The sequence below is a fragment of the Kryptolebias marmoratus genome, linkage group LG12 (genome assembly GCF_001649575.2).
Source record: "Kryptolebias marmoratus isolate JLee-2015 linkage group LG12, ASM164957v2, whole genome shotgun sequence".
Taxonomy (NCBI): domain Eukaryota; kingdom Metazoa; phylum Chordata; class Actinopteri; order Cyprinodontiformes; family Rivulidae; genus Kryptolebias; species Kryptolebias marmoratus.
The window spans coordinates 7,978,685-8,002,358 of NC_051441.1; the positions used below are offsets into that span (position 1 = coordinate 7,978,685).

Consider the following 23,674-nt stretch of genomic DNA (forward strand, 5'->3'; position numbering starts at 1 on the left):
GAAGTGCTATGAATGTTGTGATAAGCCTTTGCAAGACCCAGTCGATAATTCACTGAACTGAAAGGAGTCTTGGAGAACACAGGTGTGAGGCAAGAAGTTACCAATGTTGCCTTACAGTTTTGTAATATCTGGGAGGGAGCTTTACCACATGAACACACAAGTAATTATTTAGTAATTATAGCTAATCACATTGTTTGTTTCTCATTTTCTATTATTTTGTTGTTGTTTTTGTTTTGTTTTGTTTTGATGTTTTCCATAGTTGGTGATGTGTTGATGGCCTCTCTTAGATGCATGTACAGGTTCACCACTTGATATGGATTGGAAAGTGTCATCAAACAAGAAAACACAAACTCCTGGCATCCTCAGGATCCCTAGATCAGAATCAGTCTTGTGATGACTGTGTCCCTGTAAATTAAAACTTTGCAAATGTCTTTCACTGAAGTGAAATCCATGCCTTTTGCCAAGCACTGATTGAATGTCTTTATACTGAAGGTTTAACTCAAAATAAAAATCTTCGAACCTTTCCATAGGTAAAGTACCTGGCTTTTTATTGCATCTGATCTATTATTGTGTTTGTAAAATAACCAGGAAAAATAAGGTTATGGCAAGGTAACGCAAAATGTTTTTGCGAGGGCACGCAATAACTTTTCTTACTACATGCCACTTACAGGGCTCCATAAAGTTAAACTGTTTCATAAATGGAAATCAAAACACACACACAAAATCACTACGATTACTTGTACTCTAAACAAAGATCCAATTACTATATTATGGAATCAAATTTATTTCTAACATTTAAAATGAATTACAGCAATGAAAAACAAACAGCTATGAAAAGGAAATACACACTCCAGACAAACTGAAAAGCATCCAGCTGGCCATTTCCCATTGCCAAATATACTTGAGGGTATCATCTAATAAACTTAGGAAACACATGTCAACACAGTCATAATAAAATAATCAGCAGCTGATTATCGTAAGCGTGCATTCAAGACTCAGGCATTCATGGCCAAGGAAACTCCCTCTGAAATGTATTCATATTGAAGAAGAGGCATTACAATGGCATTTTTCTCTGAGATAAGTATGTTAAACTTAAAATGATTTACAAAACTATTCTAAAGGATGTGCAACTCTTAAAACAAGTATTACCACCTGGTACGATACGCAGCATATTAACAATCAAATGAGAACCATTTGATATTTGGATGGAAGATTTCGCTATAAAACAAATACATATTAACATATTCTTTATTGGTCCTAAGGAAACTAAACATAACCAAAAAAAACAAACTATTAGTGCCTAAACAACAGTCATTCTGACTGTAAGCAGAAAAAATCTGATACTCTTACCTTACTGTATTGGTGCCATCTTCCATTTGTGTTTTATTGTATGCCCCCAAAATGCAGTGTCATATGAGCTATTTAATTTAATTACATGTTGTTGTTTTTTTGTTTTGTTTTTTCTTATGTGTTTTCTGGTGTTGTTGTCTCTGTTGATTTAAAACCCAAAATGTTATACAAATAAGAAAATCAAAATATGTAACATGTAATATTCTGTACATTTACAAGGGAGGCACTTAAGGGTTTTCAAGAAATAAGATATTAACAGAAAAATGCTATAATTGGGCCTTTGGATGATAACATTATCCTATGAGTTTGTTCATCAGCAGCAGGACAGGGAATTATTAAGTTAAACACTGCAGTTTCTAACAAATCAAGAACCAAAACTTATCTGTGTACACTGTACCTTAAAAAAAAAACATTACCAGTGAAACAATTTGGACAAAGCTATCCTAACAATTTTAACTAAGTCTCAAGGCAGTAAAATGTTGCCACAAGTTCTGATAATTATTATTGTTTTTATGAGGGTGAACACTTCAGAATACAAATATTTCATATTTGAACTTAAAATAGATTTATTAACATTTAACACAGTGTCTTATGTGCATTACTATAATTGATAATTTCCAACACATGCTTTGTGTGCCATTTTGTAAAACAATAAACACAAAAGAAGAAAATTCGAAGTTTTACACATTTTACAGACACACAAAATAAAATAGTGATACTACACACAACTGAATGTACAATATAAAGTAAATAATTGTGTTGATAGCGTAATCACATCAATTCAAAAAAATAAACAAACTGAGAAATATTGTTTGAAACTATCTCCTGAATAGATGAAACAGCATGACGCATACTGAGCATGTTCTTAGAAACTGCCTAGCACATCTTCAGGTGGTGTTAATTTGTAGATATTTCCAATGCAATGTGCATTTAATCCAGGTAAAAATATGATATTGTTTCAAAAAATTACAGCCAGGTGGTTTTACAACATGCTTTTCTCAATATGTATTCCTCAGTTTTCTGAGTTGACAGAAAGGCTCTTTAACATTCGCTCCTCTTTTCGAAGACGCATTCGCTCTTTGAATGCTTCCAATTCTTTTCTCTGAAAAAATAAAAAAGCACAAATGTTACTAATTTTATTTGTGCTATTCATCAGTATACTTATACAACCTTCTTTTTAAAACTACATTTTTATCAATCAAACAAACAATTTTATTTAGAGATGTATGAAAGCTCTGATGAACGAAAAAACCTGTAAGTCAAAAATGATACTGAGACAGTATCTCATAATTATGACCTAATATCTCATAGTCATAAGTATGAAATAGCTGAGTCATTATTATGACTTACAAGATATTTTTGAATAGAATACAACAAATAGACAATATTTTACATATCTAAAAAGAAAACTAAATGACTTAAAAATAAATGTGTCTAGCAGACTGAGTTTTTTAAATCCATGTATCAAAAGGATGTCTTGAGAAACATTAGCTCTTACCTGTGCTTCTTCATGAACAGGGAAGATTTCTCTCTGTATATCATAAATGTCAGCAAAAGAATGTCAGACAAAAAAATAATAATAACAATAATAAAAACATTACTGTGCAGCATAAAAAGAACTTTTTTGAAGAACTACTTACCTTTCTCTTTATTATATACTCCTCAAAGTACTCTGCCTGGTTTGAGATCCAAAACATTGTCACAGGAAAAGACAGATACAGCATCATCTGCACAAAAATCAAAACAAGCAAACAAAAAGAAAAACGTCAAACCAACTAGTTAATGACAGTAAATATCTGCGTGCTTGTACATTTACTAACGATGATTCGCTAGATCAAAAATTAAAGAACGTACGAAGAGACTTTAAACCTTAGACTAATACATATCAAAATCTAACTGACAAGATTTTAAAATATGGCATACTCACTCTGAATATCTCTATTTTAACTCCCATTTTGACATCAAATACTTTCTACAGTATTACCTAAACTTCCATAACGAAAGACCTTCAGGATACTTCCTGGTTTCTAGACGGTCCAATCAAGTAAAAGTCTTGACGCATGCGTCCTTGAACTCTCAGCTTGCTGTTTTTGGTGTGTCCACTGCGGGGCGCCAGACAACTAAATTTGTTCATATTCCAAGTCTTTGTTCATTTATTCTATTTTTGCTATAATTACAAGCAAATAATTTTGGGAAAATATTTACAAATCTGACTTGAATACATATATATTCTGCTATACACTAGATCAACGACCTTTTAAGGTTTATCACATTGCAATACTTGTAACTTCTGTATTTTTAAAGCTTAGACACAAGAACAATCTTTTTTTTCTTTTATTGTCGTCAAATAAATACTGTTTGAAGCCTTTATAAATGTCTTTCACGTAGCAAAACTACTCCACCTTTAACATATTACGTTGCAGGAGTTGAAAACAGAGTTTAGAAATACATGTTTTTTAATACACAAATATTATTTTATTAAACCATTTGTATCTTCCATGGTTTTCTTCAACAAAACAATAATATTTAAGTAAGTGCTGATTCGATGTGAAACGAAAAAAGCCTATATTTTATGTAAATATATTAACAGCCTTTTTTGTAAGTAATTGCTTTTTACTTATTTTATTTTGTTTTAATTAATATCTGAATGTTCTCTGTTGCGTAGGTGTACACCAAAATAACTGCTAATTTATTTTATTTTTCTTTAAATACAACATTAAAGAAATGTATGTTTTAGTTAAAATTCAGGGTTCTGTGATTTGTACATATTGCAGTAGGCAGTATTTGTTAACATAAAATTATTTTATCGTACTTTAATTAGCTGAACCAATGTTTTAAATAATGTTTAAATAATACTGTAACGCAATCTTGTCCCTTAGATGTAATATCCTTCATTTTTGTGCAATTCCTCCTTAAAAGTTGGTCCTCAGTTGACGATGATCGTGACACGCTCTTTACGTCCTCAAGTACCGATTTACGTGTGACGTCACCGACAACGAGAGGTGTTCAGGATCCTCGGAGAGAAAGATCCCGCGCACCCTGGCAATCTGAGAAACCCAGGTAAACGCTGTCGTTTCCAACCTTCTTTTGCCAGTCATGTTACCTTAGTGAACAGAGTGAATAAAGGGCAAGAGAAGTGGCAACAGTGATGTAAATGCCTCAAAGATGCCCGGCGTCTACAGAAACCGTTCTCTTGCATGGCGGCCTGTTCTGGATAGCTAGCTTGCTAGCTAAAGCTAGTTTGCAGTTGTCTACCAAAAAGACACAATAACCGCACCAATAATTTGTGTTTCCCTGACATCCATTGTCTGTCTCACCCACCAGTGGTCACAATTATTCCTCAAATTGTCCTACGAGTGACGATATGAGCACCGTCTAGAACACCTAATGCTTGTTTGCTCATCGACAGTCTTGTGTTGTGGGAGACGGTGACGCCGTCACGGTGATGATGGCGCACACTCAGACTGAGCCCGGTGGCTAAGGATACAGTCAGTTGTGTTGTTAACAAAAATACATATCTAATGTTGTGTATTCAGTGGTATATTGCCATAATGATAGTAGAAGAAACACTATCACCCCCTTTTTGTTCTGCTGTACATGGCACAGATGTCATTACAAAACCTAAACGATAGTCTATGCCCTGCGGCCTAACGTTTGGGACTTGCCTCTGTACGATGGTCGCCCGCTAGCAGTCATTACCTTGCAATTGTTTGCTTTTTCCCTGTCATAGATGGATGTATTTCTGCTTTTTTGTTTATGATACTTATAGGAACACGAATCAGTGGCTTTCGTCCTGTTGCCATCATTAGTCTTGCTGGAGGTCACTTATAATGTCCCTCCAGCAAGATATTCTCGGCTTGTGGTGATGTTTTCTTAGATTTACCTGTGGTGTCGTAATGAAAAGGGTAAATGTGTTTAATAGCTGACCTAGTCACGTTGTATAATAGTCTAATGTAGTCATTTATGCAGATGTAAACTACCTCGTAGCCTGAAGGTGTACATTCTGGAGAAGTTTAAGGCTGCAGGGTTATGCTAGTCTTTCTGCCCTGCATGTAATTAGTTTCAAGGACATGCATCAGTTTCTTGATTAATTTATCATTGGTTAGGCAAGAAAAGTGTTCTGTGTACTCCAAGTTAAGTGTGCAAATAAGAGGGTTGTATTGAGTCAAAGGGCATACAGTTACTAAGCAATTAGTAAGTCAGTGTTGACATTGTGAGACTGTTGTGGATGCAAATTTTGTGGGGTAAAATCTGATGAATACATTCTAAGTTTGTAAGGAAAAAAAATATATAGTTAAATTGCTAGAATGTAACAATCTGTCAGTATGTCAGACACTTTGTTTTATTTGTATGTATGCATACTTTTGACTTTTGTCTCTTGTTCAGTTGCTATGTTGATGCTATCCACGGTTTTGTAGTCTTTAGTCATAAAGGTCGGTGTTTCTTTATCAATCCTTAGTATAATGTCAAGCGGTTTATGATTGTGTCAACTTGTATTTCCTTTTGCATCTTCACCTGATAAAAATTTTAATTGCTTATGTATTACTGCAGATGATGGCCTCCTTTCAAGGCTGATTTTAAAGATTTCAGTGTCAACAGATCTAGAAAATGTACCTAATTAAGATAAAGAGATTCAGTGCATTTATAATAACAATGTCATATTTTCCCTTATGAAATGATAGATTTATTCCCTCAAGTAACTAAAACAAAATAAATCTTTCAATAAACAAACAAAACAAGTAATCAATGTGATTATTTTATCAGTTGCCTATACATTGTAAATCCGGGGAAGTTGGTGTTAGGAATATAAACTTGCTGGTCAGAACCAAGTAAAATGATGATGTATTAGCTCCAATAGCATAATATGTACAGTTATTTTGTCATAACAAGCTATACTGTACTTTCATCTGGCGCAATATAAACAGCAGGCACAAACGATAAGTTATTCAACAAAAAAAAAGAAAAACATTGTTGGCATAATTAGACTTATCTTGCATGTCTTAGGTGTTTCTTTTCTTCAACATTGATTGAAATGCATGGGTAATTACCATCCTTCGGCAGATCTTGAGAACATGAACAGGTAATTCAACCTTTGAAAAAACAATGTTTCCATTAAATGGTTTTGAGAGAATACATTTGGAAGTTAACGGATTGCAGGAATCTCACTAGTACTCGCTATACTGTGTATTGCAAAAATAATAGCTGTGCGGCAAGTCCAGTCTGTCTGCAATTCGTCACAATGATGAATGACCGCTTGTAGTGCCAATTCATTTTTAAAAATATGAAACTCTTATTGCATTTAAGTTGACACAATCTCTACTCCTATTCTGATCAATAGTCACTCTGGGCTCTACAAACGGTCCTAAAGTTTGTAAGTGTACATTATCACTTCCCACCAAACGCAAAGGTAGAGCAATAATATTTTTGGCCATGTCTGTGTACGTGTGTGTGTTCATTTGTCTACGCCTTTGTCAAAATGTCTTATGAACCAGTGGATGGATTTGAGTGAAGCTTTCATAAAAGTAATTACCGGGTTGAATATCTACAATTGATTGACTTTTGGAGTCAATCCCATTCAAGATGTCCACCATAGCTAAGGAACCTGTTGAGAAACTGCATTCTGGTCTGCCGGTGTCAGAGAGAGGGTGAAATATAATAATATCTCAGTCAATTTTACAGAAACTAAGCACAAATTTGGTATGGTAGAAGCTGAGACCGATCTCCAATTTGTACACTATAAAGTGAGATCTGTTTATAAAACTTTGCCATTACTATTGTAGTCAACACTAATTGATAGCAAAATATTCTAACGAAACACTGGATTGATTTTAATAAAACATTCAGAAAACAATTGTGTGTACATTTACAACTGATTAACTTTTGGAGTCAACCCAATTCAAGATGTCAGCCACAGTTAATCGACATACAACACAAAAATGGCTGTATCTCAGTCAGTTTTACAGATATTCGGTTAAATTTTGTATGGTGGTAGCTGACAGTCATCACCATGATTCTCTGAGTGGCATCCTTCCAAATCCGTCCAGATTTCACAATATTGGATGAGATGGCGCAAAATGTCATTCACAAGGTTTGACCAATATAGCTAAAATTCAGTATTTTACAGTCCCTCCAGGATTTCGCAGGGATTTTTTGTGATTGTTGCAGACTAAAATGCCTGATTTCGCAGGGCATTTTCCAAAAAGTTGCGATTTTTGTTTTACTAAAATCAATAAAAACCATAACTTTTAATATATAAACCCAAAATACTTACTAGTTTTGTAAGATAATTACCAACAAACATTGACATTCTCAAAAGGTGCTTTATTTGAGAACTTTGATAGCTTATAAACTGACATTCATGACCATTTCTGGATTGTCCCTCGCCTGCAGCTCTCCTCATATGTTTTGCAGACACAAAGTGTTTGTCAATGGATGACTTGCGTTTATGTTCGATGATTACACTGCAGGACGTGCAAAACAGCTTCCCCCCACTCTCGTGCAGCTGGGTAGGAAACTAGTTTGGGACCGCAGTGAAGTTAGTTTTAAGTTGGATATTCACGCTCCATGGAGTTAGCGGCGTCTAGCTCACGGCTGATCCGAAACAGGAATGCTAATGTCGGCCAGCCGTTCTCTGCCGGCCCCTTCTCTCACGCGCGGTGGTTCACTTAGGGACGGCTGGCCGACATTAGCGTTCCTGTTTTGGGTCAGCCGTGAGCTAGACGCCGCTAACTCCGCGGAGCGCGAATATCCAATATCCAACTTAAAACTAACTTCACTGCGGTGTTTTGCACGGTCCTTTGCTGAAATATGAAGCATTAGCGCACATTCTCGCTTTGGTCGCTGCTCCTGCATGCTCCCGCATGCTCCCGGCATTTTGATGTTAACAGGATGTGACGTCACATCTCTTCTTCGTGAGTTATTTGGGGTTAAAGTTGCGGTGTTTTGGACAAAGTTGCTATTTCACGGGGTCTGCTTGATTTTGCGTTAATAGTTGCGATCGCAACATTGCAAAATCCTGGAGGGTCTGATTTTAGTTTAAAACTATGTCATGAAAGGCAGCGGGCGATCTGCATTCCTTCAAGAAAGTCTTACTACGCACTACACATTAAATGTGTGCAAATCAGTAATATTTTTCTTCCAAGAATACAAAAAGATTATGCAAAAGATCTAATCTAAGTTACAGGATTAACATTTAAGTTGAATTATTTGAGATCTTGAAAAATTGTAGGGTCACAAACTGCTTTATCTGTGATTATTACAGATTGCTTGTATATTTTTAAATTGATGAAACTTTTTTGATACAGTAATTATTTTTGTCATTTATATGAAGTTCTCTTGTAGTAAATTATAAGAAGTTTGTTTGTGACATTTTGGTTTAGTATTTTTTGTTGAAGTCTGTATAGAATTTGTAGATAAATATTTTTGGTCAACCATAATATTACTGAGTGATAAGATGTGACTAAGTGATAGATGATGAAAGGCCAGAGGGGAGATAAGGGAATCCTTAAATTAGTCAGGGAAGGCATAGATTACTCCAAGAGATGGTGTGTGTGGGGGACGGGCATAACAAAATGGACAGAGAAAAAGACAGGAAGGGGGTGGGGTTTAAAGGTGTAACTCTCAAGAACCTCAAGCTATTGATGGGAAAGGAGCTGGGGTGGAATGAGCAAACGCGTGGGAGGGACGGACGGACGGAGGGAGGGAAGGGGAGGGGTGTGTGGGCTGAGGCTCGCTGAACGAGGAAGCGGCAGAGCCATATTTACTGTTTAGTAACTGCATGCTGGTCTACCAGTGTCAGAGAGAGAGTGGAAGCGAAGCTAGAGGGATAAAGTGCTTCTCCAGGATTTTATTGGAGCCCTTTCCCCTGTCTTGAATTAGCCTCTCCTCTTGGTACACCTTTTGCTAGCTGCTTGTGTCCACTTTATTTGGGGAGGCCCTGAAGAGGATACACAATGGAGCGAAGAGCCTGTGGCAACTGGGCTGTTGTACTGCTTAGAGGGGGATGGGGTAGAGGGAGGACCGGTTCACACAGCTAACACAGCCTGCCGGCTGTAGGTTTCCAACAGCCTCTTTTTTTTCCTGCCTGAACATACCATTTCCCGGCTGCGCACTTATTCATGGAACAACCACCCTCAAACTTTGTTTGGACAACACTAAGGATTACTCACCGTCTTCTGTGGATTTTAGGACACATAATGGAGTAGAGCAATATATCTATCTGTGTTTAGAATAACAAAAAGAAAAAACTAACCTATGTAAATCTTTCATGCCCTGGACGGGGTTTTGGTTTCTGTTTCTGTTCAGTGGAGTACATTATTGGATTACAAGATGCATGCCAAGTCAAACGATTTACTGGATTTCCAAAAACTGGATGCCCTTCTGGAAAAAATTGCGCATTCAGTCTCAGTGAAAAGGTAATGTTATGTGGTGAGAAACTTCCCTGTAAACTTTTCAGATGTTTAATAGAGTCATTGACATCCTCACTACCATTTTTTTTTATTCTATGTAAATATTCAGTAAATAAGTTTATATTGGGGGGGGGGTGCAGATTGCCTGGAGTTTGGATTCTTAGGACTGTCATGTGGTTAGCACAATCTCTTGTTTAACTTGGTTTAGCACTACAAACCAATTTTAGAACTTCAGTGTTGTGTTGAGAATAGTATCATTATCCGAATTTCTGCCAAAAACCACAAACTTACCTCCTGGCGAGAATTGGTGGTGGGTGGATTCAGTGGGAGAGTAGGATTGTGTGTGTAAGTAGTAGAAATGGCTTTTGCTTCCTGGAATGCTTTGGCTTGCTTGTCCTAACCAGCTGGAAGTATAACTTAAGAGCCAATGTGATTCTTGTCTTTTCCTGTTATGTTTCTGACTCATAGTTTGTCTATTTGAGTCGGCTCGTGATCTCACAGATTGACGTATTTAATACATGCTTGTAATCAACAGCAGGGAAATTTCTATGCATTTGCAACCTTGCAGTGGAATATTGAAACATAAATGTATTAGATTTGATCATTTCTGGGTAAATTGATAAAAAAAAAAGACATGAATAAATACAAATACACACAGCTATGTCATGTAGCATGCTGTCGTAGCAGGACCTTAGAGACATATGACAAGAACTGCACCTACTTTTTTTTTTTTTTTACTGTTATTGAGCTATATTCTGTCCTTGCTATAGGGACAGGTATAATTTATGTTAATTATTTTTTTAAAGTCCAGACTTTAGCCCAATTGCATTTCACATTTAGTCTCAAACTTTAAGGTCAAACGTTTAAAATTATGGCAAAAAATAAACATTCAACAACATTTAAATAAAATATCAGTGGAATTGGTACATAGCTGTATAGTGGTTGACACTGTAACTTCGTAGTAGACTTTTCTGGTTGACTTTTATGACAGAAAGAAAAGGCTGGTGAAAAAGCAGGCAGCGACGTTTCTGGCCTTGTCACTATAGCCTATTATTTATTTATATACCTGCTTTTAGGTAACACGCCAGCCATCATTCTGACACCGAGTAAGGGACTCCAATGGAGTCTCCAGGCCTAGAGGTTTTTTTTTTTCCCCTGAAACCAACCCTTGTCCTTTGCATAAATTTTTAATAGGTTGCAATTACAGGTGACAAAGATTTCTTGCTATAATGTTTTCCTTCTTTTTTCAAGTAAAACAATCTTAAAGACGCATGCAAGACTGTATTTTTGATTGTATGATCTAAACCCCAATCTTAGTCACCCAAAAACTTTTTCTCCCCAGAAAACATTTCACAGCTTGTCAACTGTGCTGTATTTCCAGTCAATAGTCAACTGTTATTCCAAATCTGAGAGCAACATAGACGATTCGGCAACAACAAATGAACATCTTAAATTACCAATATTAGGGCCTTCTGTAATATTTAATGGTTTCATAGTTCAATTTTGTTATTACGCTTAGAACAAAGGTAATTCCGATATGTTTAAATTTTGAACTTCAATGGGAACCATTACCTTTTTAGTAAACAATGATGTAAAATGTCCACTTGTCAGCATTTGTTTCAGTAATGTAACTGGCCAGCAGTAAAATTTTCAGTTCAGTGTAAGATAAATTAGCTCTTAGTAATAAATTGCAACATAATTATCACTTTATAATACCAAAGCTTGTGGTGCACAATAAATTCAAGTAGTTGGCCACATAATTTTAACGCATAATAATTACTTACGGTAGTGATTTCCACAGAACTGTGTCACAAGTTACATACTCTGCTCATATTCTATCACTGTCATATTAAGTTCAAAATACTTTGAGAGAAAGTAAAATTATAATATAAAAAGAGATCCTTTGGGTAGGATTTTGTTCTTCCACCACTTATTATTTGGAATAACTCAAACTGTTATAACATTTCATTTTACCAGGCTGAATGGCTAGCTGATATTTCATAGTTGCATAAGAGGGTGCAATAACTTTGTTAGACTGTTAAAGATATGTTTATAGTTAATGACAATCTCATTCATTCTCTCTCCAGAGATTCCAGTGAGGAGTGCAATGGGATCAGTGGTACTCTGTCAGTGGAGTCTGTGCCGGGGCCAAGATTGAACTGGTGTCCTGCCAGCACCACTGCTCCTGCCCCTGCCCCTACTCCTGCTTCAGCTCCCACTTCGGGGCACGAGCCCACACCCAACCCTGTCAAGATGGGGGATGGCCTGGACACAGCACAGATGTCGGGCAGCAGCAGCAGCCAGGGGCACAGCCTATATGGTGTCAATCCTCCACCCCCAGAGTATATTGATCCCAACAGGCCAAAGCGCCAGACCAATCAGCTGCAATACCTGCTCAAGGTGGTGGTGAAATCCCTGTGGAAGCACCAGTATGCCTGGCCTTTTCATGCACCGGTGGATGCGGTCAAGCTTAACCTGCCTGTGAGTACAAGCTGCACTTTAGTGTACAGTATTAATGTACATGCACAAAAACTGTGGTATGTAAGGTATCTCATGTGAGCTGTCATAAGATTCTCAGCATCTACATATTCTGGCTATTTATTTGCATTATAACCAAGTTAAATTGTTGTGATTTACTAATGTGTGCAAACGAGCCAGGTTGTCGTTCTCATTCATGCAATAAATGTTAACATTCTATGACATTCAAGTGTACTCAAACAAATAAAGAAAGTTTTCCTCATGTTGGAAGTTATAAAGAAGCATTTACTTTTGCATTGCATTTTCTGAATTATGGTGTGTGAGTCAAGAACTTGAACATTGATAGACACTGCCTGGGGTGTAAAATGTTAGTGTGCGTTTTTAATGTAAATTAAGAGAGAATAAATACTAATTATTAGTAAAGAAGACTCGGGGTCCGTATTCATTAATGATTTATATGTAAATCATAATATGTAAAAGTGTTTGATTCTCAAAGCTCAGCGCAGTTTGCAACATAGATGTAGCGTCAACTATTTACCTCTTCCTGAGAGCTTGTGTTATGTGTCTCTGAAGAAAAGAGTGACGCAGTTCATCAATCTGTTGTCTTCACAAAAAAGTACATGAATTTCAGGAAAGTATTTTTAACCTTTGTTTTAGTGATAAAGGTCCTTCCCCATGGGGAGGGTGCACAGAATGCTCCTTGTTGTCCAGAGGGATTCTTCTTAAAATGTATTAAGTGAAAATAAGAGGCTGTAATGATCTGAGAAGCCCAAAATGTCACTTATTGATTTAAAAATGCCATCAAAAACGTGATTACCCACAGATTCGGTGAGAAGTGTTCTTTGTGTATATTTTCGTACAAAATGTTCATCCTGTTTTAGGAGTCCTTCTGTACTTTATCTGTTACAATAAGAGCTGAAGCTCAATGTGAGAAAAATTTTTGCTCTTTGCCATTTTGTCCCTGATGTTTTACGGCTTATTGTGCAGTGAGAACAAACTTCGCAGTTCTGATGCTAAATGAGTGTAAACTGCTCACACCTGCTGAACTTGATGGGTGTGTTTGTGCCAACAAATTATTAGAGCTACAGTATTTGCTTTGTAAATACGAGGCAGAAATGGAGAGAGCAGATTTTGGAGCTAAAGTAGAGCCGATAGCATTCAATAGACAATCTGGACCTCAGAGTTCACAATTCTCTGAGTATATAATCCTCTCTTCTAAATTGATGCATGTGACCACTTTTGTTGATCAAAACAACAGTGAAGTCCCTTATTTTTTTATGTACAAAATCAATTTTTTTGCTTTTTTTACCTCACAATATGAATGGAAGCCCACTCCATTAATGTCATGAGGTAAAAAATTGATTCTGTTGCCTTGTGCTATGGTTGTAAAAACCTTGATGGTAGCCCCTCTTTAGGCTGCATCTAAAACCATATGTGTACTATGACTGTAAATAAATGAAGCAGGCATTGCAAAATTATAGATCATGTGGAGTATAACTCAGCTGTGTTGATGTGAAACATTATGCAAATGTTTGTGGACATAGTCCATTCAAAATCTTATGATTGTCTGGTCATGCAGAGTGTCATCACTACATCACACCCTTGAGCTAATAAATTTCTGCATTTGTGCCTTTCAAAAAACCTTTGCGCATACAGCTCTGTAAAATATATACTTTTTAATAGAACAATCTGTACTTAAAATAAGACACTTTTTGAATATTGCTGTATTCACACTGTTTTCTGCTGTCATCATCTTGAACGTCACATAGTCATCAGAGTAAATGGAGGGATTGAATGGGTTTTTTGGGGTTCTCTCTACCTGCTTTCAGGACATATGAGAATTTGATCAGGTTTCTTCTCATGTTCACACATAAATGTAGAAAATTTAAAAAAAACTACAAAAAGTAAAACTGTTTAGTGGTTTTTACTGACATTCGTTTTTGATATTGTTTTAGGACTATTACACAATAATCAAAACACCTATGGACATGGGAACAATCAAGAAAAGACTTGAGAACAGCTACTATTGGAATGCCCAAGAATGTATCCAGGACTTCAGCTCAATGTTTACCAACTGCTACATATACAACAAGGTAACATACTTGTACACTGGAGCCATTGTTGTTATTACATACCAAAGTTTCTGTTGTGCTTCCACTTTTACTAAGAATGTTTGTCTTCTTCAACAGCCTGGAGATGATATTGTCCTAATGGCTGAGTCTCTAGAAAAGGTTTTCCTCCAGAAAGTTGCAGAAATGCCTCAGGAGGAAATTGAGATTCCTGTCATGACAGGAAAGGGGCGTGGCCGAGGCAGGAGAGATGGAGGTATGGTTTTTTGTTTTTTACTTACATTTCGTTGTTATATGGCAGGCTTCTGTGGAACCGAATTATAATCTAAGTGTATTGCTCTGTCGTCAAGGTCTAAACTTGAAACCAGGCACAATCATTGACTCGCCAGCCACAACTCCACAAACACCTGGTCTGTCAACCCCCTCACCAGCTTTGCAGTCTCGAGGACCAACGCAGGGCCCACCTTCACTACCTCCCCATCCTTCGATGCAGGCCCTGCCATCACATGTGCCCCAAACAATACCCAGCCATGTGCCACAGCTCAGAGCCCCATACTCCATGGTTCCATCAGATTGTGCTCCTCAAATTCCTATCATGACTCCTGTGCCTCACCCTGCTCAGACCTCTCTTCCTCCAGTATCAGTTCAGAGCACTGCCCCCATGCTGCAGACCCCTATAACATTGACCAAAGTGAGTTTGGTAAAAAATATACCAATCTGCACCAACATATTTTTATTTTTTAATCAATGTTTTAGACTGTCATAAATGTTTGATACACTGTTTTTTCTTTAATCTCTTACCTACCTTCCTTTCACTTTAATTTTTTTTTTTCTGCTACCCAGCAAAGAAAGAGTCAAAAAAGAAAAGCAGACACTACAACACCCACAGCAAATGACCAGCTGAGTGAGTCTTCACCTGCAGAATCCAAGTCTGGGAAGACACTACCTAAGCGAGAGAGTAGCCGGCCCCCGAAACTGATAAAGAAGGAGGCTCCAGACTCTCAACATCACATAGGCATGGGTACAGGACTAAGTGGACAAAGTGGAGGTCTTAGTCCCAAACCACAGGATCAGCTGGGTTATTGTGCTGGTTTGATTCGGGAGATGCTGTCGAAGAAACATGCTGCTTATGCTTGGCCTTTTTACAAACCTGTTGACGTGGATGCACTCGGACTACATGATTATCATGATATCATCAAACATCCAATGGATCTCAGCACCATCAAGGTATGTTGAAAACGGGATTGTTTCTCAACAATCACAGAAATATTGATGAGAGTTAATTTGTAGTAATTGAAATCGTTGATTTGTTTGTTAGGCTAAGTTGGAGAACAAGCAATATCAAGATCCCCAAGAGTTTGCTGCTGATGTGCGGTTAATGTTTTCTAACTGCTACAAATATAATCCACCAGACCACGAAGTTGTAGCCATGGCACGCAAGCTACAGGTACATACATGTTATTGTTTCTTTTTAGAAAATGGGTTTGAAGGTTTTGCCTGTGTGCAGTTTTATTTGTCTTAAAACAGCTAATCTTAGAAAAGACTTTTAACTTGTTTTTTCAAAGAATCTTTTTTTTGTTTATTGTATGCAACATTGGCTAAAAAGGTTTCAATATTAATAATGAGTTATTACAGTATAACAGATACTTTTCCCATGTTTTCTTAAATGTAAAACCGAAGTCTACTTTTACATTTCTTTAACTGCTTAAGAAGAATTTTGTAATTGTTTTTAGCAATGTTTGTTTATTATATATTTTCAAATGTTTTATTATTTTTTTGTGTTAAGGGTTTTATTACGTTCTTAAAAATGTAAATAAACATGGTGATAACCTAGTGGTTTTATTTAACAGGATGTCTTTGAAATGCGCTTTGCCAAGATGCCAGATGAACCTGAGAGTAAGCCAATGGTTTCTGCCCCAGCTCCTATACTTCACCATCCTGCCCCTGTTAAGCCTCAGCCTCCTTTGGCACACGTTGCCTCGTCTTCAGACAGCTCCAGTGACTCATCCTCTGAGTCTGAATCTTCCACAGATGACTCTGAAGAAGAGAGAGCCCAGAGGTTAGCAGAGCTCCAGGAACAGGTCAGTGATAAAGAGGATTTGGGATGATGATAATGTTGTTCCCAGTTCTTATAAACATTTTGTCTAAACTGGTCCAATTTTTCCAAACAGCTGAAGGCTGTCCATGAACAGCTGGCTGCCCTGTCGCAACCACAAGCCAGCAAACCAAAGAGAAAAGAAAAGGAAAAGAAAGAGAAGAAAAAAGATAAGCATAAAAAGAAAGGTAGTATGCCTTGCCTTGTTGATGAGATCCAGGATGCTACACCTGTTTCGCAGCTGTCGAAGAAACCCAAGCCTATTACCAGTAACAGCAAGGAGATTGTAACAAAAAAGAAACCCAGGTGGGTATTAGATTTCCTTTTGGCAAATAAAAGAAAACTAGTATTTATCTGAAATTAATGTCCTACATTCTGTTTTTTTCATTCATTTTGTCAAGCTTTCAGACTGAAAACTTGTCATTGTTTCTGTCATGCCTTTTCATCTGGAGATCTTAGAGGTTTAATTGTATAAAGACATGTTCTATACTGATGTTGTTGTTGTTTTTTTCATGAATGTCTCTTAGAAAGTTATTAATTTACAGTAAACTTGCTGACTTAGAATGAACATAGTTATGTGCACCTTCACATGGTTCTGTGGATTGAGGTGCATCATCATATTTTATATGAAAGCTCATAGTTTGGTCAACAGAACTTTGGGGTGTATGTAGTATAGAAGTCTTTGCAAACTTTGTTTACAAGTTACAGTTGTGGTAAATTGTAAAATTTTAACAGTATAAGTTTGTAAAATAATTGTAATATTGTAAAATAACTTTTGTGTTTGGCCTCCACAGTAAAAAGGAAAGTGTGAAAAGTAATCACCCTCCTAACCTCCAGCCAGTTCCCAGCCTGGAAGATGATCATGGAGCAACTGGATCATCAGTAACAGGGGAGAAGTGCAAGCCTATGACCTATGAAGAAAAGAGACAGCTAAGCCTGGACATCAACAAGCTTCCTGGAGATAAGCTTGGCCGTGTAGTTCATATAATCCAGTCAAGAGAGCCCTCACTCAAAAACTCAAATCCTGATGAGATTGAGATTGACTTTGAGACACTGAAGCCCTCCACTCTGCGTGAGCTGGAAGGATATGTGTCTTCCTGCCTCCGAAAGAAGAAAAAGGTTCCAGGTAAGATGTTGGATGAAATAAGCAGGAGAAGCTGTCTCTCATTTACTAGTAAAGAAAATAACTACTTCAGAAAATGTAAGATTGCTTTCGGTAAGTCATTTTATATTTTGGTTTTGCATTCAGAGAATTTATTAACATATAGTTGTTTTTTTTAGTTGAGAAGAATATTGAGTTCTTGGCAACTTCCAAAAAGACTGGATCTTCTTCTGAAAGTAGTGGCTCAAGTTCAGACAGTGAAGCTGAGATCACAGGTCAGTTACAGATATTTTTTTCTTTCACAATCTATAAGCTGTCTGTATTCTCACTTCCTCTTCTCCAAGGAAAAAAAAACACCTAATCATATTTTTGTTTTTCAGGAATGATAAAACAGAGGAAAAAGAAGAGCCAATCTGTGAAGGAGGGGAAGAAGGCACATCCTCTTGTTCAGGCAGGCTCTGCTCAAACTGGGCTTCCATCCCAAGCGCTTGGCCCTCAGTCTAGCAGTCAAATTAAACAACTGCAGCATCAGCCTTCTTCTGCAGCCTTTGTGGCTCCTCCTGTTGCAGCCCTGGAGTCCTCTCACTTACTGGAGAGCTACGAGTCCCTGCCACCTTTCAGCAGCCATCAGCCAATAATGCATATGCCCCACCACACAGGCAACTCTCCCCCTGTACCTCCACATCTAAATGCACATTCTGCTGGGCCAGTGTCCCCTGAGACACACCCTTTCCTCAATCAGCATCCCGTCCTCCCATCTCCAGGTAAGAGTTAGTATACAATTTTCTTTTTAATTAAAACATATGCAGACAAATTGGTTCATGCAAAATGATTTCCCCCAATATTTTAAATTAATTATTTTTATTTTTTGTAGATATCTTTAAATTATTAAAAAAAAACTATTCACTCTCAGCCCTACACAGTTCCATGCCTCAGCAGCCATCTCGGCCCAGTCACAAGGCAGCACCTCTTCATCCCAAACCTCCTCAGCAGCAACCAGCACCACTTCAGCAGCAGCCAACCCTGCAGCAGCAGCAGCAGCAGCAACAGCAGCAGCAGCAGCAGCTTCAACCCCAGCCAGCAGCCCCACCGCAGCACCAGCTCTCCTCTCAGATACTTCACCCTCCATCTCAACCCCTGCACCAAAGGCCAATGTCACCACCGACATTTACACCTCAAGGCTTGCTGTCTTCTCAGCCTCCCCAGATGCTGTTGGAAGATGATGAAGAGCCAGGCTCTGCAACATCTATAAATCAAGTGCAGTTATACCTACAGCAGTTTCAACAGGTTCGTCAGCCCCAGCAGACCATGCAGTCGCTTCAGACACAAGTTCGTCAGCAGCAGCAGCCACAACAACAACAAGTACAGCCTTCTCTCCTGCAGTCTGTCCAGGGACAATCTCAACTCTCCAATCAGACTTCGCTGCCTCCTCCCCAACTTCCTGTTCAGTCCCAGGCTCAGCCCACTCCATTGCTTCAGGCCCCGCCTCCTCAAATATCCCTACACCAACCCCATCACATGCAAAACACTCAGCATCAACAACAGCAATCACAACTGCAGCAAACGAACTTCCATCAGGGTACTGGACTCAGTCAGCCCCAGGGGTCACAACACAATATACCCATGCCGACTAACAAAGCACAGCAGATCATCCAGCAGCAGCAAGAGCAGCCCTCACCTCGCCCAATCAAAGGTGACCCTTACAATACTGGTGCGTCTGAGGAAAAAAAATAAGTGTTTGTAGAAGCTAACACAGTTATTGAATTTGATTGTGCTGAAACACACTTAATTTTCTTTTCTTTTTTGACAGGTCAACTAAGGGACAACCCATCTCCTCTCATGATGCATTCCCCACAACTTCCCCAGTTTGTCTCTCATCAGTCTCCATCTCACAACATGCAGCCTAAAAAGGTAAATTAAAAAGAAATCTGCTTAAATTGGGAAATATTTGATGGGAGGGCAAAAGGCCAGCACAGCTTCTCACTTTGACTTCATTTACTTGCCGTGCAGCAGAGGGCCTCTGGAAACCAAGGCGCAATTAAGGAAGATAAACTTCCTCCATCACCAGTGATGAGAGGAGATCAATTTAATCCTGCAATGAGACCAGACCGTCACAAACATCCTGAAAACAAGCCCAGTCAACCAAGCCACAGTCAACAGAGTGAGAACTTTTTGACTTTGTGATTTTCCTCTGGCTGAAACACTTAGGAGAATACACTGCATAAGATGCTGACTAAGTTTGTGTATATGTATTGAGCAGATGTGAAGTCTGTGGACAGCTCGCGGCCGGTCATTCGTTCTTCTGAACCGAGTGGACCACCACCCTCTCTGCAGGACAAGGATAAGTTCAAACAGGAGTCCAAGACTCCTACTGCTCCTAAAAAGGGACAGGTTGGTGCAGTAATCAGTTTACAAAATCATGTTGTATTGTTTTATTTCTGGTTTGTATAGTATTGTGCCTTGCAGTACTCTATTATATCTGCATGTATGCGTTTCCTCAGGATGCAAAATTTAGAAATATGGGTTCATGGGCGAGCCTGGGGCAAAAGTTGACGTCTACGACTTTATCTGGAGTGAAATCCAGTTTTGATCAGTTCCGGGAAAAGGCCCTAAAGGCACAGGCTGAGCAGGCAGAGAAAGACAGGCTACGGAGAGAGCAGGACAAACTACGGTAAGATTTTCAATCAAAGTGTAAAACACACAATTAGAAGTGGTGAAAGTTTATCCAGATATGATAAAATATTCTGAATTTCCTGCATGTCAGACCTCAGTACTGGCATCAGAGTGGACATGTGGATCCACTCAGAGAAATAAAACATGTGAAACTAGAGTAGAATTGAACATAAAAAAAACATTTATATAGCCTCTCTTTTAATTGTACAATAAAGAGAAAGCTTGAAAAAGGGTTAACATGATTTCTTCTGTCTGTGACATACTGTCATGAATAAACCTGTTTATAAATAAACCAATTTGTTTGGCTAAAACACCACTGAAGAGAACAACTTGCATGTTGTAATCATGATGTTTTTTGGTATTTTAAATTTTGTGTAAATTCTTTTTTTGTGTAGAATATTCAGGGAGGACACAAGTTGTATGTTTAAGGAAGTCATTTTTGCTTCTGTAACCTTCCTACAGTAGTGTATAAAAAGGGGGCATAAATTATTGTTCTTTATGTTTTCCAGAGGGCGGGATGAAGAGGATGTGATTGAACCTCCCAGAAGGGTGCACGAGGAGCCTCGTGGACGTCTTGAGCCGCAGCACGTCCAAGCCCCTTCCCAGCCACAACAACCGCAGATGCATCCAGAATCCCAGCCAGCCATCATTCAGCAGCCGCCTCAACCTCCTACTCCGCCTCAGCCCACCACACAAAACTCACTCGACCAACATAGGGAGATAGCGCGCCTAAAAGAGCAGGAAAGGAGAAGGAGGGAAGCGGTGAGATGATTGTCTTAATTCTCTCTGAGGTTTATTATTTAGAATTTGATGAAAGAGGAGTAATTGTAAAAGATGCACACCTCAGGATAAGAACATAATCATAAACGCTTGCAACAAAAAGTTTGATTTGCATATATAGTGTGAGAATTTGTGGAGTAACCAATGCAAAAGAAATACTGAGCTGTTCTTTTCTCTCCACAGATGGCAGCAACTATTGACATGAATTTTCAAAGTGACATAATGGCTATCTTTGAGGAGGGCTTTTAAGAACATGAGCAACTGAAACAAACAGCAAAAAAAGAAGAAGAAAACAAGTGAATGGATGAGGATGAGCTTCCTCTGGCAAAGTGTACCACAAAAGGCCACAGACTTGATACATGAGCCCTGTTGAGACTTGATACGAATGCTGGACACGTGGTTACGGCTTGCTTTGGCCTCTCAGACTGAACTCCGGTTGTAGTCTCAATGTTTCGAACGTCATTTTGTTGGATTATAGCATTTCTCGCCTGATCTCACAAAACGAGAAAAAGAGGACCTCTTTCGGCACAGTTGCCTTCGTCATGCTTGATTCTCACACTGTGCATGGACACAGCAATAACTGCAGGAGTAACGACACCCCAGTCCCAGTGATGATGAAATATGCTCTGATATACTGACAGACTGCGCAGATGGATTTTGAAACTGCCAGATGTCGAAAATTGTGAAGATATTGTCTTATATGTTCTGTTTATTTTGTTGTAAGTGAACACATTTTTTTATTTTTATTTTGGGGTTGAAGGGGAGGGGCAACTTCCATACTGTAAATCATGTATATTTCTCAGCAGAGAAGGTACAGTTTGCCTTACATCTTTTTCCTAAATAGTCGAGTATGTTCTGTGGCCTGTGCACATGGAAAAACGAATAACATTTTCAGACAGGACCAGAAGCCGTGCAGACTTTTTTTTTCCATCATCTAGTATCTACTGTAAAGAAGTATTTTCTTATCCTACAAGAACTGTTTGTTTTGCATTTTTCTCCTTTCCACTTTAGCTCTTTGAATCTTCACACCAACACACTCCAACACCTATGCCAAACAACCCAATATCTTTTATGCTAAATTACTTGTTCTAAGACATAGAAGTAGGGCAGAAAGATGAAAATATGCATTATCATACCTGCAGTGAGTATTTATCAAAGACAGAATCAGTTTTTATCTTTCCTTGTATTTGTCATTTTAAACCACAAAGAAATTGCTAACAGAAAAGTGAACGGACCAGCCGTTCTGAGCTTTAGTTGGATTTCACTACAAGCGTTGTGACATTATTTGTAATACTTCAGAAATACTGTTGAAAAGTTTATATAATTGGCTCGTCACACTACTGGATCAGTTAAGCCTCTTGCTGTTCCCTTCAGATGCGTTTTATTTGTTTGTCTGATGACATCGGGCAGAGTACTTGAGGTTGAAAAGGAACGATCTGGACAAACACACTTAACACCTTTCTGTAGCCGATACTTGAAACAGATCTGTTTAAAAAAAAAAAAAAAAAACTGAAAAAAAGAAAAGAAAAAAAAATCAATGGAACTGTATGGAGTTCCCAGTTAGTTTTTGCATTGAATCATCGTATAATTCATGAGAGACACTGTTGACAGTGCAAAAGAAATGGAAAAAAAAAAAGAAAAGACAAAAAACACAAAAGTCAAAACAAAAAAGGCTGAAAATAAGTTTTAATTTATACCTTTGTTCTTGTTCAATAATAGTGGATGTGAGTTTTAATTCTGTTTTTGGAGACTTTGTCAGAGTGGAGATGGGTTAAAACCTGAACATGTCTTGTCCTCTCTACTCATCTCATAGTGTTTCTTTTTTGTTTGTTTTTTCTCCAGTGCCTGTATTGTATTGCAATTCTTGTTGGCTTCTATTACACACAGGGAATTTAGGAGGGGGTAAAACAAGAGTGGGGGTGTAATATTTGAAAAGGGAGGGAGACTTTTGAAAGAGTTTGTGTTTTAAAGAGAAAAAAAAAGTAATTACAAAACGGAAAAGACAGCATTTTATATTTTGCCCGTTGTCAATACTCGGGTTTTAAATTTAGTTTTAGATGGACTTCTATGAGTGTACACACCTGACAACTCTCATTTTCTTCTAACAGCAAATTTTAAGTAGATGTGATTCAGCATTTCCACACTAGCGTTTTGAGTCTTGTCTGTGAGTGTGACTGTATATTTGAAAGGCTGTGTGATTACGTGTGTATGTTTTAGTTTTGTTTTTTATTGTTTGTTTTTCAGTGTGTGGTGCTGGCAGGCATGTTCACCGATGTAGATAAAACTTGTTGCTGAGGAGACTAAAAAAAGATGAGCAGTAATTCAGGAGAGCTTGTTTAGTGCTTAATTCACTTTTTTAATTTCCATCAAGTCCACTATGTATGAATATGTAATGTTATTATTAGACTTGTTCAAAAGTGTTAAGAAAAAGACTCATTCCTTTTAGCTTTTCTTTCTCACAATAACTGTTGGACATAATGTGCCATGAGTTCTACAGAGAATGTGCTGAAGTTCAGCTCAGCCCAGAGTTTGCTTTATTCAGGTATTTTATTGTGTTACATTTTTCTGTTTTGGGGGTTTTGTTAAAACATTTTCCTCAAATTTTGTTTGGTATGTGAGTGGTCGCTTGAGGTCTCTGATTAAATCTGTTATGATCATTGAATAAACTCATCTCTTTTATAGAAAATAAAACAATTAATGAAGCTGTGTTTTTTGTTTT

General features: G+C 37.9%; 2 protein-coding genes across 6 annotated transcripts; one reads left to right on the forward strand and one right to left on the reverse strand.

The window, feature by feature from the left end:
• Window positions 1-1,377: 1,377 nt before the first annotated feature.
• LOC108241282 (protein PET100 homolog, mitochondrial) lies at window positions 1,378-3,403 on the reverse strand. Its single transcript, XM_017425314.3, has 4 exons — window positions 3,278-3,403; window positions 2,991-3,077; window positions 2,849-2,881; window positions 1,378-2,452 (listed from the first exon to the last, which is right to left on the reverse strand). The coding sequence occupies exons 1-4, from the start codon at window positions 3,302-3,304 to the stop codon at window positions 2,363-2,365; spliced, it is 237 nt and encodes a 78-aa protein (XP_017280803.1). The 5' UTR covers window positions 3,305-3,403; the 3' UTR covers window positions 1,378-2,362.
• Window positions 3,404-4,335: 932 nt separating this feature from the next.
• Window positions 4,336-22,612, forward strand: brd4 (bromodomain containing 4). Of its 5 annotated transcripts, none has more exons than XM_017425393.3 (19): window positions 4,336-4,410; window positions 11,846-12,239; window positions 14,192-14,329; window positions 14,426-14,561; window positions 14,656-14,996; window positions 15,149-15,532; window positions 15,624-15,752; window positions 16,156-16,386; window positions 16,477-16,706; window positions 17,195-17,526; window positions 17,682-17,777; window positions 17,883-18,266; window positions 18,416-19,213; window positions 19,313-19,413; window positions 19,513-19,663; window positions 19,763-19,893; window positions 20,004-20,173; window positions 20,685-20,937; window positions 21,139-22,612. In XM_017425393.3, the coding sequence occupies exons 2-19, from the start codon at window positions 12,012-12,014 to the stop codon at window positions 21,202-21,204; spliced, it is 4,299 nt and encodes a 1,432-aa protein (XP_017280882.1). In that variant the 5' UTR covers window positions 4,336-4,410; window positions 11,846-12,011; the 3' UTR covers window positions 21,205-22,612. The 5 variants fall into 5 exon arrangements, with proteins under 5 accessions (XP_017280882.1, XP_017280878.1, XP_017280879.1 ...); XM_017425389.3 differs by lacking the exon at window positions 4,336-4,410 and adding an exon at window positions 9,112-9,764; XM_017425390.3 differs by lacking the exon at window positions 4,336-4,410 and adding an exon at window positions 9,112-9,764 and having other exon boundaries at window positions 19,516-19,663.
• The last annotated feature ends 1,062 nt before the right edge of the window (window positions 22,613-23,674 follow it).

Excerpts from the sequence above, each read along its gene's own strand:
- brd4 (XM_017425389.3), top strand. The coding sequence starts at position 9,679 with ATGCATGCCAAGTCAAACGATTTACTGGATTTCCAAAAACTGGATGCC. Across the intron at positions 17,778-17,882 it reads CAGTGAAGCTGAGATCACAG|GAATGATAAAACAGAGGAAA; the intron begins GTCAGTTACAGA and ends TTTGTTTTTCAG. Across the intron at positions 18,267-18,415 it reads TCCCGTCCTCCCATCTCCAG|CCCTACACAGTTCCATGCCT; the intron begins GTAAGAGTTAGT and ends ATTCACTCTCAG.
- LOC108241282 (XM_017425314.3), bottom strand. The coding sequence starts at position 3,304 with ATGGGAGTTAAAATAGAGATATTCAGA. Across the intron at positions 3,078-3,277 it reads TTAAAATAGAGATATTCAGA|ATGATGCTGTATCTGTCTTT; the intron begins GTGAGTATGCCA and ends ATTTTTGTGCAG. Across the intron at positions 2,882-2,990 it reads AGTATATAATAAAGAGAAAG|AGAGAAATCTTCCCTGTTCA; the intron begins GTAAGTAGTTCT and ends TATGATATACAG.